The sequence below is a fragment of the Spermophilus citellus genome (assembly GCF_964194105.1).
Source record: "Spermophilus citellus genome assembly, chromosome: 3".
NCBI classification, from domain to species: Eukaryota; Metazoa; Chordata; class Mammalia; order Rodentia; family Sciuridae; genus Spermophilus; species Spermophilus citellus.
In genome coordinates, this window is record NC_138184.1 from 11,743,032 (window position 1) to 11,756,467 (window position 13,436).

At 58.9% G+C, this 13,436-nt stretch overlaps 1 protein-coding gene across 5 annotated transcripts in view; it reads right to left on the reverse strand.

The window, feature by feature from the left end:
* Positions 1 to 2,104: 2,104 nt before the first annotated feature.
* ADGRL1 (adhesion G protein-coupled receptor L1) overlaps positions 2,105 to 13,436 on the reverse strand; it is a 43,106-nt gene continuing 31,774 nt past the window's right edge. For all 5 annotated transcript variants that reach the window (XM_081286714.1, XM_081286715.1, XM_081286716.1 and 2 more), the window contains 16 exons: positions 12,962 to 13,147; positions 12,609 to 12,647; positions 12,322 to 12,505; positions 11,898 to 12,020; positions 11,159 to 11,373; positions 10,733 to 10,903; positions 10,097 to 10,306; positions 9,806 to 10,026; positions 9,550 to 9,616; positions 9,012 to 9,103; positions 8,221 to 8,389; positions 6,184 to 6,312; positions 5,899 to 5,995; positions 5,675 to 5,803; positions 5,493 to 5,510; positions 2,105 to 5,040 (listed from right to left, as the gene is read on the reverse strand). In XM_081286714.1, the coding sequence (XP_081142840.1) occupies positions 4,298 to 5,040; positions 5,493 to 5,510; positions 5,675 to 5,803; positions 5,899 to 5,995; positions 6,184 to 6,312; positions 8,221 to 8,389; positions 9,012 to 9,103; positions 9,550 to 9,616; positions 9,806 to 10,026; positions 10,097 to 10,306; positions 10,733 to 10,903; positions 11,159 to 11,373; positions 11,898 to 12,020; positions 12,322 to 12,505; positions 12,609 to 12,647; positions 12,962 to 13,147 (2,793 nt within the window). In that variant the 3' untranslated portion in view covers positions 2,105 to 4,297. The remainder of the gene's footprint in view (positions 5,041 to 5,492; positions 5,511 to 5,674; positions 5,804 to 5,898; positions 5,996 to 6,183; positions 6,313 to 8,220; positions 8,390 to 9,011; positions 9,104 to 9,549; positions 9,617 to 9,805; positions 10,027 to 10,096; positions 10,307 to 10,732; positions 10,904 to 11,158; positions 11,374 to 11,897; positions 12,021 to 12,321; positions 12,506 to 12,608; positions 12,648 to 12,961; positions 13,148 to 13,436) is intronic.

The window sequence follows — 13,436 nt, forward strand, 5'->3', positions numbered from 1 at the left end:
GGAGCCCGTGAGGAGCCCGGTGAGGCTGGAGGGAAGGAAGCTGTCAGAGTCACGGGAATGAGGTTGGATGTGAAGGGCCTCGTCGGCCATCGTGCTGTCCCTGGCCCTTCCTCTGAGAACCCCCAGGAGAGGACCAGGATCACTCTGGCTTGAGTGTTGAGAAGAGCCTGGAGGAGGGTGAGGGAGCTAGCTGCCAGGGGACTGTCAGAGTGTTCCTTGTGGTCAGCAGAGGTTTGGACCAAAGTGGTGGGAACTGATTAATTCTAGCTGTTTAGAAATCAGGCCGCAGTGCACTTCCTGTCACTGGACGTGGGATATGAAACGGTGAATTCAGGGACTCGCCCAGGTCTTAGCTTGAGTGGAGGGTGGCTGAACTCACCACTGAGGTGGGGAAGGCTTGGTAGGAGCTGCGGGGGGCTGGGTTGGGGGGAGCTAGGTGTGGCGTGGGTTGAGACCTGCAGACACTGGGGGGAGGTGGGGAGCAGGCGGGGGGTGTCTAAACCTGGAGGTGTAAGTTCAGGCTGGAGGTTACTGGGGGATCAACAGGACATAGGTAACATGTAAAAGAAGGAGGTGGGTGAGTTCTTCCAGGGAGCAAGTATTAGCAGAGAAAGATCCAAAGGCTTGGGCCCCGGGCTAGCCAGGGTTAGGGGGCCAGGAGTGGGGAAGGAGCCAGCCCTGGAGGCCGGTAAGGAGTAGCCGAGGGATGGGCTGGGAAGAGTCAGGGGAGTGAGGCAACCTGGACTCAGGTGTGTCAGGCTGAGGGGCAGAGACACCCACTCACTGCTGGAGCAGCCATTTCTTTCTGAGCACCGGCAGGTGTGCTTGGACACTATGAAATGTAGGTGTGCAGTGCCACCATGTTGTCAGGTGTGAAAATTCACTGACCCAGCAGCATGTGGGAGTCCAGGATGGGCACTTGGAATCGGGACACACACATCCAGGCCAAGAAAGGCCTGTACAAGGGGCTCTCACAGCCACGCACTCCTCCAAGCACTTGTGAGGATTCCAGGGGAAACCACAGGAGATGCTCAGCCGGACCCGGGAACTGGGGACTCTGAAGGGCCAGGCCCCTGCCTTGGGTGCAGAGTGCTGAAGTGCAGGCTCTGGGGCTCGGAGCCCTGGAGGATGCCCCTGTGCACACCTGTCCCCTCGCTCCATTCCTCACCCCCGTCAATGAATCACACCACTCTTGTCATTCCAAGAAATCTTAATTTCTTTATTGTTTGACTTTTTGACTCAACAATTTTTTTTAAACTTTTTGTTTTTTTCTGAAACGTTCTTGTTATGAGCCTTTTGTTTTGTTCTCGTTAAATGCACTCGACCCAAAATTGGTTTGGCATATCGAAAAGGAGACCAAAGAGGGAAGGACTGGGGGTGTGGGAGGGGGAGGAGGCCCGAATGAACAGAGAGAAGTTGAGGATGAGAGTAGAAAGAGGAACACAGAGACAGCGAGAGAGACACGGGAGAGAGGCAGAGACAGAGAGGGAGGGCCGGAAACCCAAAAGGAAAATCCAGAGAGAAAGAATTGATAAGATTTAGGAGCAAATGAATTCAGGAGCTCAAGGAAGGGAGGAGAGGAGACCAAGACCCTTCTCTATACCGTGGGGGCATCAAGGCACCAGGTCTGGTTGGGGTGGGGGGACACCTAGGCTGTCTGGGTGGCTTTGCGCTGGACTGCAGTGGTGTCCAGCCCCACCAGGGGGCCCTGCCACACAGCTCTGAGGCCTCGTTATCCACCTTGGTGACTGATTCCATCTGGGATGGGGAACCAAGGGCCCAGCTACACCCTCTCTCCCTGTGATTGTCGTCTGGAGAGATGGGGAGGGCTGGCCAGGGGAGAGGAAGCAGGACTCCTATGCTTTCCCAGCCCCTCTGGGCGCTCTCGGCCTCCCAGCCCTCTCACTGGCGTTGGATGGAGGCAATCTCAGGCCTGGTCTGGACCAACTCCGTCTCCCCTAGGCCGGCCCTTCACAGGCGCTAGCTGCCCTCCAGAGTGAGCCCCAGGCCCAGTGAAGTCAAGCAAGGGCCAGGGAGCCTCCACCCACCTCCTCGTGGAGTTGCCTGACAGTGCTGTCCCCGTCTTCCCTCTCCGTCCCTGTCCCCATCTAGCCCTCACCTATGCTCTTCTGGTGAAATGGGTTAAGACTTTTTACTGGAAAAAGCCAGAGATGGAACTCGACCCCACCTTCTCCCCTCATCTCTTCCCCTACATGGGACAAACCACCATCTTTGGTCTGACCCCTTCTCCCCTAATTGATGGGGACAAGCCAGCCCCAGCTCCCCAGGAGAGGGAAGGGGGCTTTCTAGCAGCAAAAAGGGTCCCTCCAGCCACCTACCTGTCCCCTTCCCTCCAGTTCCTTCCTAGAGCCCCTCCCCCTTAACCCAAAGAAGTTCATGGCAGCAGCAGGCTGAGACCCAAAGATGTTTGAAAACTCATGGCACTTGTGAGAAAAGAGGGAGGGGCAAGAGAGGTCAGAGCAGAGGTGGGGGCCACCTCTGGGGAAATGGCAATGAGGGGCTGCGCTAGTGTGGCAATGGGGCTGCGCTACCCCCAAAGAGTTGGGGCAGGGGTCTGGGGAGGCCAGGCTGACGGGCTGGAGAGGACGGGGCAGGTACTCAGGACGCATCCCAAGCCTGGAGCATCCAGGTGCTAGGAGTGTGCAGTAGAGGTCTCAGGACAGGGGCGTCCTGACCCCAGGCTTGGTCCCTGGTTTGCCTCCCCTGCAGGGGGAAGGGAACATGATGGCTCACCTGTCCCCCCCCCCCCAGAGAAAACCACCTCACACCAACCCTCCCTCCTCAGCCACACCTCCGCCATCAAACCCTCTGTCCTCTACTCCCCCCGGCTCTTCCCGCATCCACCTCTCCAGATGGTGAGTCAGCCTCCTCTTCCCCGCCTGCCTGACTCCCAGAAGCAATATACACGAAGCAGGAACTCAAAGGGGTAGCGCAGCCATCTTGGCAAAAGCATCTTTGGGTGTGAGGGTGTCTCCCCCGGGCCAGTGGGGAGGGGAGGGGAGACAGGCCTCTGGCCTGGGGCAGGCAGTGAGGTACACGCCCCAGGAGGGCTGACTGATGCCAGGGGCAGACAGAGCAGGAAAGGAGGTGACAGGATGGTGCTGGGAAGGAAACGGGTTCTTTGTTTCGCTGTTGCTTCTCGATTTTGTTAGAATTCTGTCTCTGGATTGTAAAAAGCTGCTCTGGCGGCCCGCCCACCTGGCTGGGATGCACATACACGGAGAAGTCCTGGCTGCCGGGCCGCGGTGCTGCTCTGCTCCGGAGAAAGTCCGGGCTGGCCTGGGCCGCAGGTGCCCGGTGGCTTCAAGTGATGAGATTTTCTTTCTTTCTGTTTTTGTTTTTTGTGTTTTTTTTTTTGTCTTTTTTTTCTTTTCCATTTCGTTGAAATATTTACAGCAATGGGGGAGGAGGAGGAGGAGGAGAGGAACGGGTAAGAGGGCCCCCTAGGGAAAGATCCAAGCCCAGGACCCACTCCCCAGGGAGATCCAGACCCAAAATCTGCTCCCCAGATAGCTGAGCCCACAGGACTGGGAACTGCCCAAATATGGCCACCCCTGTGGGCTAGGGGCCCTGCGGGGAGTTGTGCTTCATCAGGAGTCACCCCAAGGGAGGGGGTCATTGGGTGCACTCTTGGAGGGCTGAGGGGCAGGCTTGCTGGGAGGCGGGGACAAACAGCAAGGGGAAAGGAGCTTCGGAGAAAGTTCAACCTTTAAACCACCAGCGGCCACTGCCCATCTCCTCGGCCGGGATTCTCCCCTGGGCCAGAGGCCCACATCCAGGGAGCAGGGAACCACCGTGCAGGAGGAGCCTGTCTGTCCTTCTGCCCCTCTGCTCCCTTCTGGTGCAGCCAGGGAAGAGCAGCTGGCGGGCTGGACCCAGTGGGGCTTCTGGCAACCTCAGAAGCTGCCCTCCACCCAAGGAAACCAACCTCACTCCCTCCAGGGGACAGGAGGGGTAGGGGGAAGGGAGGAGTCAGAAGTGGGCTGCACCCTGCTAATCTCCCTCCTCACTCCCTGGGGGACTCTGGGCTCCTCCTCACTGCACTTCCCCCAAATAGAGCTGGTGCGCGTGGCTGGTGGGAAACCCTGTCTGTAACCCTGGCACCTTGGGCCTCCACATCAGAGCCCACTGAGGGGACTGTGGGGCCCATGGCCGAGGGGTGCGTGGAGAGAGTGGCCCACCAGCCACTGCCTCCATCAATCTCCCTCTCCCACCAGAGCCCCGCCCAGGTTCCTTCCCTGGCCTGGGCCACCAGCCCCTGGTCCATGAGGTCCCCTCAGAGACTAGTGACCAGCTGCATCTGCCCATCTCCATCAGGCCCTGGCCCCTCGAGGCCTGGGGCTGCCAGGTAGCCCTCGTGGCTAGGCCTCCGCACCTGGTAATAGCCCTGCAGGGGGTTCCGGGCCACCAGGGCCGGTGGGCGCGAGGTGTAGTAGATTTCGGGGGGGCCAGGAGGTGCGGGTGGGGGTGGGGGCAGGGCCTCACTGGGCCCCTCGGGGCTGCTGTCCGGGTAGGAGGGCGAGTCCCGCAGGTTGGCCCCGCTGGCATAGAGGGAGTCCCGGCCCGGAGGGGAGGAGAGGGGCCTGCTGGTGGCGCCATCCTCCGCTGTGCAGCTCTCTGACTCATCCAGGTCACTCTGGTACAGCACCGACTGGGCCCGGGGCAGCAGCAGTGGCTCCTCGAGGGCCTTATAGAGAAGTTCGATCTCTGCCCGGTCAGCACCCCCGGGCCCACCGGCCTCCTCCTCGCCACCACCCCCTGGTACAGGTGGCACAGGGGGCTCGGGTGGCGGAGGGCCCTTGGCCCCGCTGCTGCTGCCTCGCAGGTTGTTGTGCACCAGCTCCGAGATGATCATCTTCTCAAAGGCGGCAGCATCGGCCAGGTTCCGGCCTCGGGGTGGCTCTGGGCCCCCGTCCCCTGGAGGGAAATCCCCACTTCGCAAGGAGTAACTGTTGTTGAAATTGCCATTAAGGGGCAGGGTGTCCATGCCGCAGGCTTCCCGGCCTCCCAGGGGGTGCTCTGCAGGGCAGAAGGGGCAGGTCAGGAGGATGAGGGGCCTGGTTGCCTCGGCAGGGAGAAGGGTGCAGTCACTGGAGAAGGGGAAGCTTGGTTGGACTGGGTCTTCCCTGGCTCGCCCCTGTCCCCTGGGGACTTCGGTTTCACACTGCCTCTCTTCCTCACCTGCTACAGGGACAACAGCCCAGCAGTAAGTTGGGGGGCCCCTCCCAACTGGAGGTTCAGAATCTCCGCAGTATGAGGAGGCCTGGTTAACTGTGCTCAGAACCTGATCACCTTTATTCCCCACCGGAAGGCCCAAACCATGACCACGTCTACTCGGCGGCCACGCCACAGACTGTGCTGGGCAGGGGTGCATTGTGAGTTCTCCTCGTCCCTAAGGGAGACCATCTGAGAAGGCCACTAATTGTTCCTCTGCCCGCTTTGGAAAAGTTACCATAAAGAGTCATACTTACTAGGTTCCCGGTAGCTCCCTGCAGGTGCCAACCAGGAGAGAAGGAGGAGGTGAGAGTGAGTTAGAATGCAGAGTCTAAGCCCAAGTCCAGGGGCCTGAACTGGACCCCCCTGGACCAAACCCCAGGCGGCCTCCCCGCTGGGCTGTTGCCTCCCCCAGCGCTCGGCCTCAGAGCACCCTCACCTGGGGAGTTGAAGACAGGGGGCGACGAGGGATTGAAGCCCACTGACTCGGCGATGAGGGTGTTGTAGGGGCTGGTGCCCCCACGTGGCTGCAGCACAGGGTTGGTCAGTAGGTGGTTCCCCATGGTACCTGCCCAAGGGTTCAGAGGTCACAAGGCAGCCCCAAGACATGGGGGCCAAGAGCCTTTAAGGGACAGGAGCCAGGACAGAAGGCTGCTTTCTCACCTCGGTTGAGGGTGGGGGTGCTGTTGATGTCGCCTGCCATGAAGGAGGACTCCGTCTGTTTTCTCACGGTGTCATTCCACATCCTCCGAATTCGGCTCTGGGAACACAGCCCAGACATGAGGGGGTCCTATGGCCACCCACCCTCCAGCATCACTCTGAGACTGCTTTCCAGATGAACGCCATCGAAGACCCAGGTCGGGCACTCCCCTGCCCTTTGGGTTCTAAGTTCCAATACTCAGTCCCAGGGAGTCCTGCTTGGTGACCTGCCCTGCCCTGCCCTAGTACCTGGGTCCCTGTGTAGTAGCGGGTGTTGCTTCGCATGGCTGAGGTCTTAAGGGAGCCGTGAGTACCTCCTGGTGGGGAACGGATGCAGCAGTAGGAGTGACGCAGGCACTTGCTGTACTCCTTGTGCACCTGGGGGACGAGGGGACAGTCAGCTGTCAGGAGATGCCAACCTCCTTTGTCATCCAGACACCACAGGGTGGCTGGAGAATAGGCTGCCCTGGGAGTCCAGAGACTGAGCTCCCAGAGGGTATGTTCCCTGTTTCAGTGCCTGGCAGGCCACAGAAAACTTGCTGTCATCTGTCCCCCAAAAGCCAACCGTTCGCACTTTCTCTCACTCTCTTCTCACTTGGGCCTATCTTCTTTTCTCCACCTCCACTAACCATTTCTCATTCATTCATTCACAAACTCAGCAGCTCTTTAATGAGCATCTGCTATGTGCCAGGCAGAGTTTTGGCCCTTGGAAAAGTAAAGCACACAGTGGGAACAAATCCCTACCTCTCAGTGCTTATATCTTAGCAGACAGAGATAGAATGTGCATAAAAATATAAACACCAGTTGTTCCTTGGTATCTTTGGAGGATTGGTTCCAGGACCTTCCTTAGATACCAAAATCAGCAGATACTTAAATCCCTTATATAAAATGGCATAGTATTTGCATAACCTATGCACGTCCTCCCATACACACACACACACACACACACACACACACACACGTATGCATACATATATGTACATACATTGAACCCAGGGCCTCAGGCCGGTTAGGCGAGCCCTCTACTGCTGAACTACATCCCCAAGCCCTCTCACATATATTTAAGTCATCCCTAGATTACTTATAACACTGGGATACAATGTGAGTGCTACGTAAATAGACGTTTTAGTGTACTGTTTAGGGCATAACAACAAAAAGTTTGTACATGTTGAGCAGTTTCTTTTTCTCGAGTATTTTCATGGGCAGTTGGTCACATCTGCAGATGCAGAACCTGGGGATACAGAGGGGCACCTGAATGCCATGCTGCGTGTCGGACAGCAATAGGTGCCATGGAGAGAACTGCAGCTGGGAAGGAGGTTGGGCAGTGCTGGCGCGTGTGTATTAGTGTGCGTGGAAATAGACTGCGGAGGCCTCATTAGGAATCAGATGTCTTGGCCAAGAAATAAGTAGCAGACCCTCAGATACCTGAGGAAGGACATCAGGCTAAGGGAGGAAGAGGGCCACGTCCGGAGGAGGGTCCTATCTAGGTGACCAGGAGAGTAGAAGTGAGTGAGGGCAGAGGGGAAGGGAGGCCAACAAGGGTGGTCCAACGTATGGGCCTGGGGTCCCTGTGAGGACCTTGCCATGCAAGGACTCCAGGATGATTGTCTGGGCGAGCCATCAGACAGGCTTCTGTGCGTGTGTGTGTTTTAGTGGGTGGGGTGGAACCCAGGGCCTCGTGCATGCTGGGCCAGGACTCTAGCACTGAGCCCCGCCCCCAGCCCACGGGATGGCTTTGAGCAGAGCAGAAAGAGGGTCAACCTCCCTTGCACAGGGATTCTAGGGTCTTGCTTCCACTATCCCAACGACCTTGCTATCCCCCACCGCAGCCCAACAACCACCTGACCATGTCCCCTCACTGCCTTCAGGATGCAGCCTAAGCGCCTCGGCTCAGCGCCTCGACTTTGGCCTGAGTGTGCCGCCTGCAAGCCCATCTCCAAACTCCCTTGCTGCTCTTCTCTCCTCCATATATGTTTTTTTAAGATCCAGATTTTAACACATTTATTTAAAAACGGACCTTTCTATCACCACAGAATTCACAGCTCTTTCTAGAACTACTGAAGAGGGAACGTTCCGTCTGGAAGGTACCCAGTCGTCTCCCACTGCGGGCCCCACACTAGTGGGAGCGAGCCCGCCAGCTGTCTGTCCTGCCTTCTCGCTCCTAAGCTGTTGCACCTGTGATACACACTGGAGGCTCAAAGAGGTGCCTGAGTTCCTTTCGCCCTTGCCTGCCTCACCTACGACTGGAAAAGTCTGAGGATCTCCACCCCAGGGCCCCGATCTCACCTTTTTCTGTAAGGCGCAGTGAAAGACGAAGATGAAGACCCCCTGGAAGGCGTTGAAGGTAGTAAAGAGATAGGCCATGACCACTGACTCCTTGTTGATGAAGAGGAGGCCAAAAGCCCAGGTAAGACCCAACAGGAAGAGCAGCGCAATGGCCCCCAGGGCCCAGGATCTGAGGATGCGGGGGTACAGACAGGTCAAAGTACCCTCCAGGAGAGACAGCTGTAGCCCAGGCCTCCCCCAGAGCCCTGATGCCCCCATGTGGTGTGAGGGGCTTTGGGGTGGGCTGGGCACCATTTGCAAAGATCCAGCTTGGAGCTGAATAGGCCTCCATGCTCCTAACCCAGCCGGGCCTGGTGGAGAAGCACTGATCCAAAGTCAGAGTGTGCAGACCTCAGTCACTCCCTGGATGGTTGAATCATTTTGGTAATTTTTCCAAACCACTTAAACTACATTTTATAGCCCATTTTTCTTTTCTTTTTTTTCCCCAGTACTGGAGATGAAACCCAGGACCTTGGGCATGCCAGGCAAGCACTTTACCATTGAGCTACACCCTCTCCCTATTTTTCTTTCAATTGCCTTCAATTGGACTCATGTTCTGAACCTGGCCTCACCCTTGGCAGTTACGGCCCCGATGGCAAGGGCTGGAAGGGCTATCACTGTGCTTTCTCATTAAGCAGGCACAAAGTGAACCCATCCGTCTTGATATTTAAAATCACATTTCAGGAAACCCTGGAAGAGGTTAGGCCCATGGTGGGGGCCCCATGGCAGGGGTGTGAGGAGAAGAGACTCACTTAATGTTGTCCAGGCGACTGGAGTCGGGCTTGAGCACAGATGAGCTTCGAATCATCTTGTGCAGGGTCACCATGAGGAACACCAGGTTCACCTGGGGGCAGTGCAAGGGGAAGGGGCTGGTGAGGGTTCCCCCTACTGAGCTGAGGCCTTCAAGCCTTAGCTTCAACCCCTCTTCTTCAGGGCCTCCTGCTGGAGAACCCCAAAGTACTTATTGTACTGCAGTTAGCTGACTGCCTAGGCGCTGAGAGGAGAGGACACAGCCTGCCACGCACCAGGGGCTTAGGTCACAATTGCCAGTCTGCCTTGTGCTCTTGGATGGCTGCTTTTTTTTTTTTTTTTTTTTTTTGTGGCGCTGGGGATTGAACCCAGGGCCTTGTGCAGGATAAGGCAAGCACTCTACCCGTGGAGCTATGTCCCCAGCCCCTGGCTGCTCAATTCTGACATGGCTTTCAAACTAGCACCTCTCAGGGCAGGGATCAAGGCTAGCCTGGACAAAGGAAGGAGCCCCAGTGCTGGCAGTGCTACCGTCCAACTTACCACGATGACAAAGGAGACGGGTCCGATGAAGCTCCAGATGAAATAATTGTCCACTCGCAGCCAGCAGCTGTGAAGGAAATAAGACCAGAGTGGAGAGAATTCAAGAGGCACTCCCCCCGACCCTGGGAGGCCAGACTGCTGGCTGCAGCCTCTAGCACCAGGACAGAGGCCACTGGCCCAAGAGACCTAGCCCAGAGGTGCTGCTGAGCAGAGAGCCAGGCGGGGGAAACCCAGGGAATGACAGTGGGACACTCACGCCTTCTCGGTGCCATAGCTGCGGTAGTCGATGGCCGCGGCGATGCCCACCACCAGGGCTGGGAAGCAGTAGCCCCCCAGGTAGTAGTACTTGGTGCGGGAATACTCGCTCTCAAACACCTCCACCAGCAGCAGGTAGAGGTGCACACCCTCCAGGCACAGCCAGGAGAAGGCGGCCAGGAAGAAGTAGTGCAGCAGGCCGGCGAAGATGGGGCAGGCGATCTGCGGGGAGGACCACAGGTGAGGGCGTGCCAGCAGTGCCCCCCCGCGCCCCGGCCCGGGCCCAGCCCACCTCATACTGAGTCTTGTCTATCCCGACCAGGAAGAGCAGCTCGGCCAGGAACAGGTTGATGCACAGGTTCTTGTGGATGGTGTTGCGGTCTGTCTGCAGGCCCCGCAGGAAGCAGAAGGTGGAGATGCAGATGGCCAGGCAGACCAGGGAGATCACAATGCCCACCCAAGTGATGACCGACAGCAGCAGCTCGTTGATGCGGCCCTGGTACTGGGGGACAGGAGCAGGGGGTATGCTCAGGGCTTCTGGCTTTGCACACACCACGGGGCATGCTCAGGGCTCAGGCAGGCGCCAGCTGTGGGCAAGGTCCCAGCAAGGTTGTGGGTCAAAGGGACTTGCAGTGCCGTCCACCCAGCCACCTTGCAAGCCCCACCCCTCTGCAGGCGGCGCGCTCACTTCATGCTCTGGAAGGCTTGTGGAGAGATGACAAAGGTGACACCAACTTGCTTCTCCAGAGTGTCTTGGGAGAAGGTGGGACCATGACCAGAGACAACCAGATGCTTGGCCTCACGCCCCAGGCAGGACTGGCGGCCCCCCACACCTACGAGGCCGGCCTTCCCAGCACCGCCCATGCTGCGCGCTCTAGGATGCCATGCAAAGCCGGGCCAGCCCCAGGCAGAGCGCCGGCCAGCTTACGATCTCTCGGTGAGCCATGAGCACAGCGAAGTTGGTGAGGTGGCTGCAGGCACACGTGGTGTGGGTCTTGTTGGACTCCACCAAGCGGCAGCCCTGGGTCGACCAGTAGCCCAGCATGGACCGCTCCGAGTAGTTCCAGAAGGAGCAGTTAGCGTTGAAGTGGTTCTTGGCCTGTGGTGTGGTGGGGGTCAGACCAGGAGTCCTGTTCCAGCCCCCACGCCCGGCCACTGGACAGGGACCAGGAAGGAAGAAGTGCCTGGGACATGGGGCCCTGGATGATGGTCAGACCTTGGAGGAGAAATGGTCCAAGCTGCTAAGGTAGGGGTCTGAGGGCGGTTCAAGGGGGGCTACAGCTTATTCCTGGGGGGGCGGTGAGCACGGTAGGAGGGACGTGCAGTCCAGGGAGGGAGGGCATGCCTCGCTCACCTCCAGGTGGGCAACGGTGAAGATGACAGGGTCCATGAGGAAGACGCGGCTGGACTCCTTGTTGATGGAGGCCGCGATGACCTGGGAGTTCACCACCAGGGAGGCGCCCCCGGGGCCACCTGTGCCTGCTTCGCCCGCCAGCTTCACCGTGGCATTCTCCGTGGACAGGAAGAGGCCCAGGTTGTTGTAGAGGATGAAGACAACTTTGACCACCCCTGGGGAGCACATGCACAGTGGGATGGGATGGCAGGCCTCGGCTGGCACCCCAACTGGCTCCACAGCCCTCGGCCATGCTGGCCACGGGAGCGCTGAGGCAGGCCACGGCACAGGCAGGCGGGTTCAGGGAGCCCTCTCCATGAGACCACTGATCAGCTCTAGACAGTCTGGCAGCAGCATGGTGGCCAGGACACACAGGGCCAGTTCTCTGGCCCACTCCTACTCCCCGTGTGACCTGGGGCAAGCCCCTATCCTCTCTGAGTCTTAGTCCCCAATGGTACAGTCCTCTCTGAGCTCTGAGGGCCAGGTGGGCTGCTGCCCAGGAGGCAGCCCTGCAGACCCAGGGCTCCACAGGGCTTTAAGGGCCCACAGATTCCCTGAGGTTCTACGCCAGTTTGAGCACGTAAGGCCTAACAGAGGTTCCAGACCTACGCCCTTCATAGACTGACAGAGCTAATGCAGGGCTGGGGGACCGAGTGGTATGCGCGGTTCCCCCACCTGAACCCCCATCAGGGACACTGACCATTGCGGCTGTTCTGCTTGATGGTGTTGGCTGACAGCTGGATGGAGTTCTCGCTGGGGTACTCCTGGGGGAACACCAGCTCCTGTACTTGGCCTTCTGTGTTCAGGACAGTGACCTCCAGGACTGAGGGGATGGGGGTGGCAGGGAGCACACTGTTAAGCTCTGTACTCAGACAGGCTCAGGCTGTCGCATGAGACCCAAGGTCGAGGGCCAGGGAGACCAGCCTCTTCCCATGGCTCTGGGCTGGGCAGGCCCCAGGGTGCAAGATTCACAGGTGTGGTGGGGACGGGGGTCAGACTGGGAGTCCTGTTCCAGTTCCCACGCCCGGCCACGGGACAGGGACCAGGAAGGAAGAAGTGCCTGGGATGTGGGGCCCTGGATGATGGTCAGATGATGTCACCCTTGGGGTGACAGCAACACTCACCCACATTCTGCTTGGCAGCCAGAAAGCGGGCAGGCTCCCTGACGTTGTCCGCGAGCAGGAAGGCGCCCTCCTCCAGGACGTCCAGGAGCATGGTGGCCGTGTGGACCTGCTCTGTGGCGTTCATATCCTTCCAGGACTCGAGTGCCTCTGGCCGGAGCAAGTTGTCCACTGTCTCCACCACAGCCTGCATGGGCGAGGACAGCACTGAGTCACCTCCTCTCCGCATCCATCCCCTTTCCCTTTGGCTTGAGCCTCTGGTCCTCACGGTGTGAGCCCACGTGTCTCACCTTGATATAGTCCTTGCAGGTTCTTTCTCTCTTGTGCATCTAGGAGAGATGGAGGCGGGTCAGGCCAGCCCTGGGCACCGCTGCCCTGACCCCACCCTCTTCCACTGGGGCCCAGGCAGCCCACTTTCCTGTTCCTACCACGAACCTGGGACCAGGTCATCAGTAAGAGACATTACTCAGGGACCCACAACCCCCAGGACCACTCAGGGCAGCCCAGGAATGACACCCAGGGCCCCTGGGGTCCTTCCTCTCTGACAAGGTGCTGAGGGGCTGCTGCCCCACTTGCATGTACCAGCTCAGCCACTTCGGGAGCCCCTGGGGACATGGTCCTTCAGCCCTGCCAGGGGCCCCACCTTGTTATAGTTCTTGCCCGCTGACTCGCGCTCGATGGGCCGCAGGGCCTGCAGCTGGGCATCCAGGATGTCGAGCAGCTGCTCCATCAGCTTCACAGAGGAGGAGACGTCCCCGGCATAGATGGAGCCCCGGGTGTGGCGGGCCAGCTCGCTGGCTATGTTGGCTGCATTTTCTCCGCTCTTAATCTGCGTGAGGTGGGGAGGAAGAGGGACCCCAGGTCTGTCAGGAGCTGTCCACGCCCCCACATCTCCTCTCCACATGCCCCGCCCCTCCCCTCCCTCCCTCTGGTCCTCCTCCCTGCCAGCCCCTCCCTGCCCATCTCTAGTCCAGGAGGGAAGCCCTCAGTCCTGCCTTCCAGGGCTGCCGTCCCCTCTGTCTCCCCAGTGGCTCCCTCTACCCCTGCTGGGCCCTGGATCCAACTGTCCAGGGCCCAGGAACCGAGTAAATGTGCCTGCCTTTGAGGGGCAGCGGTTG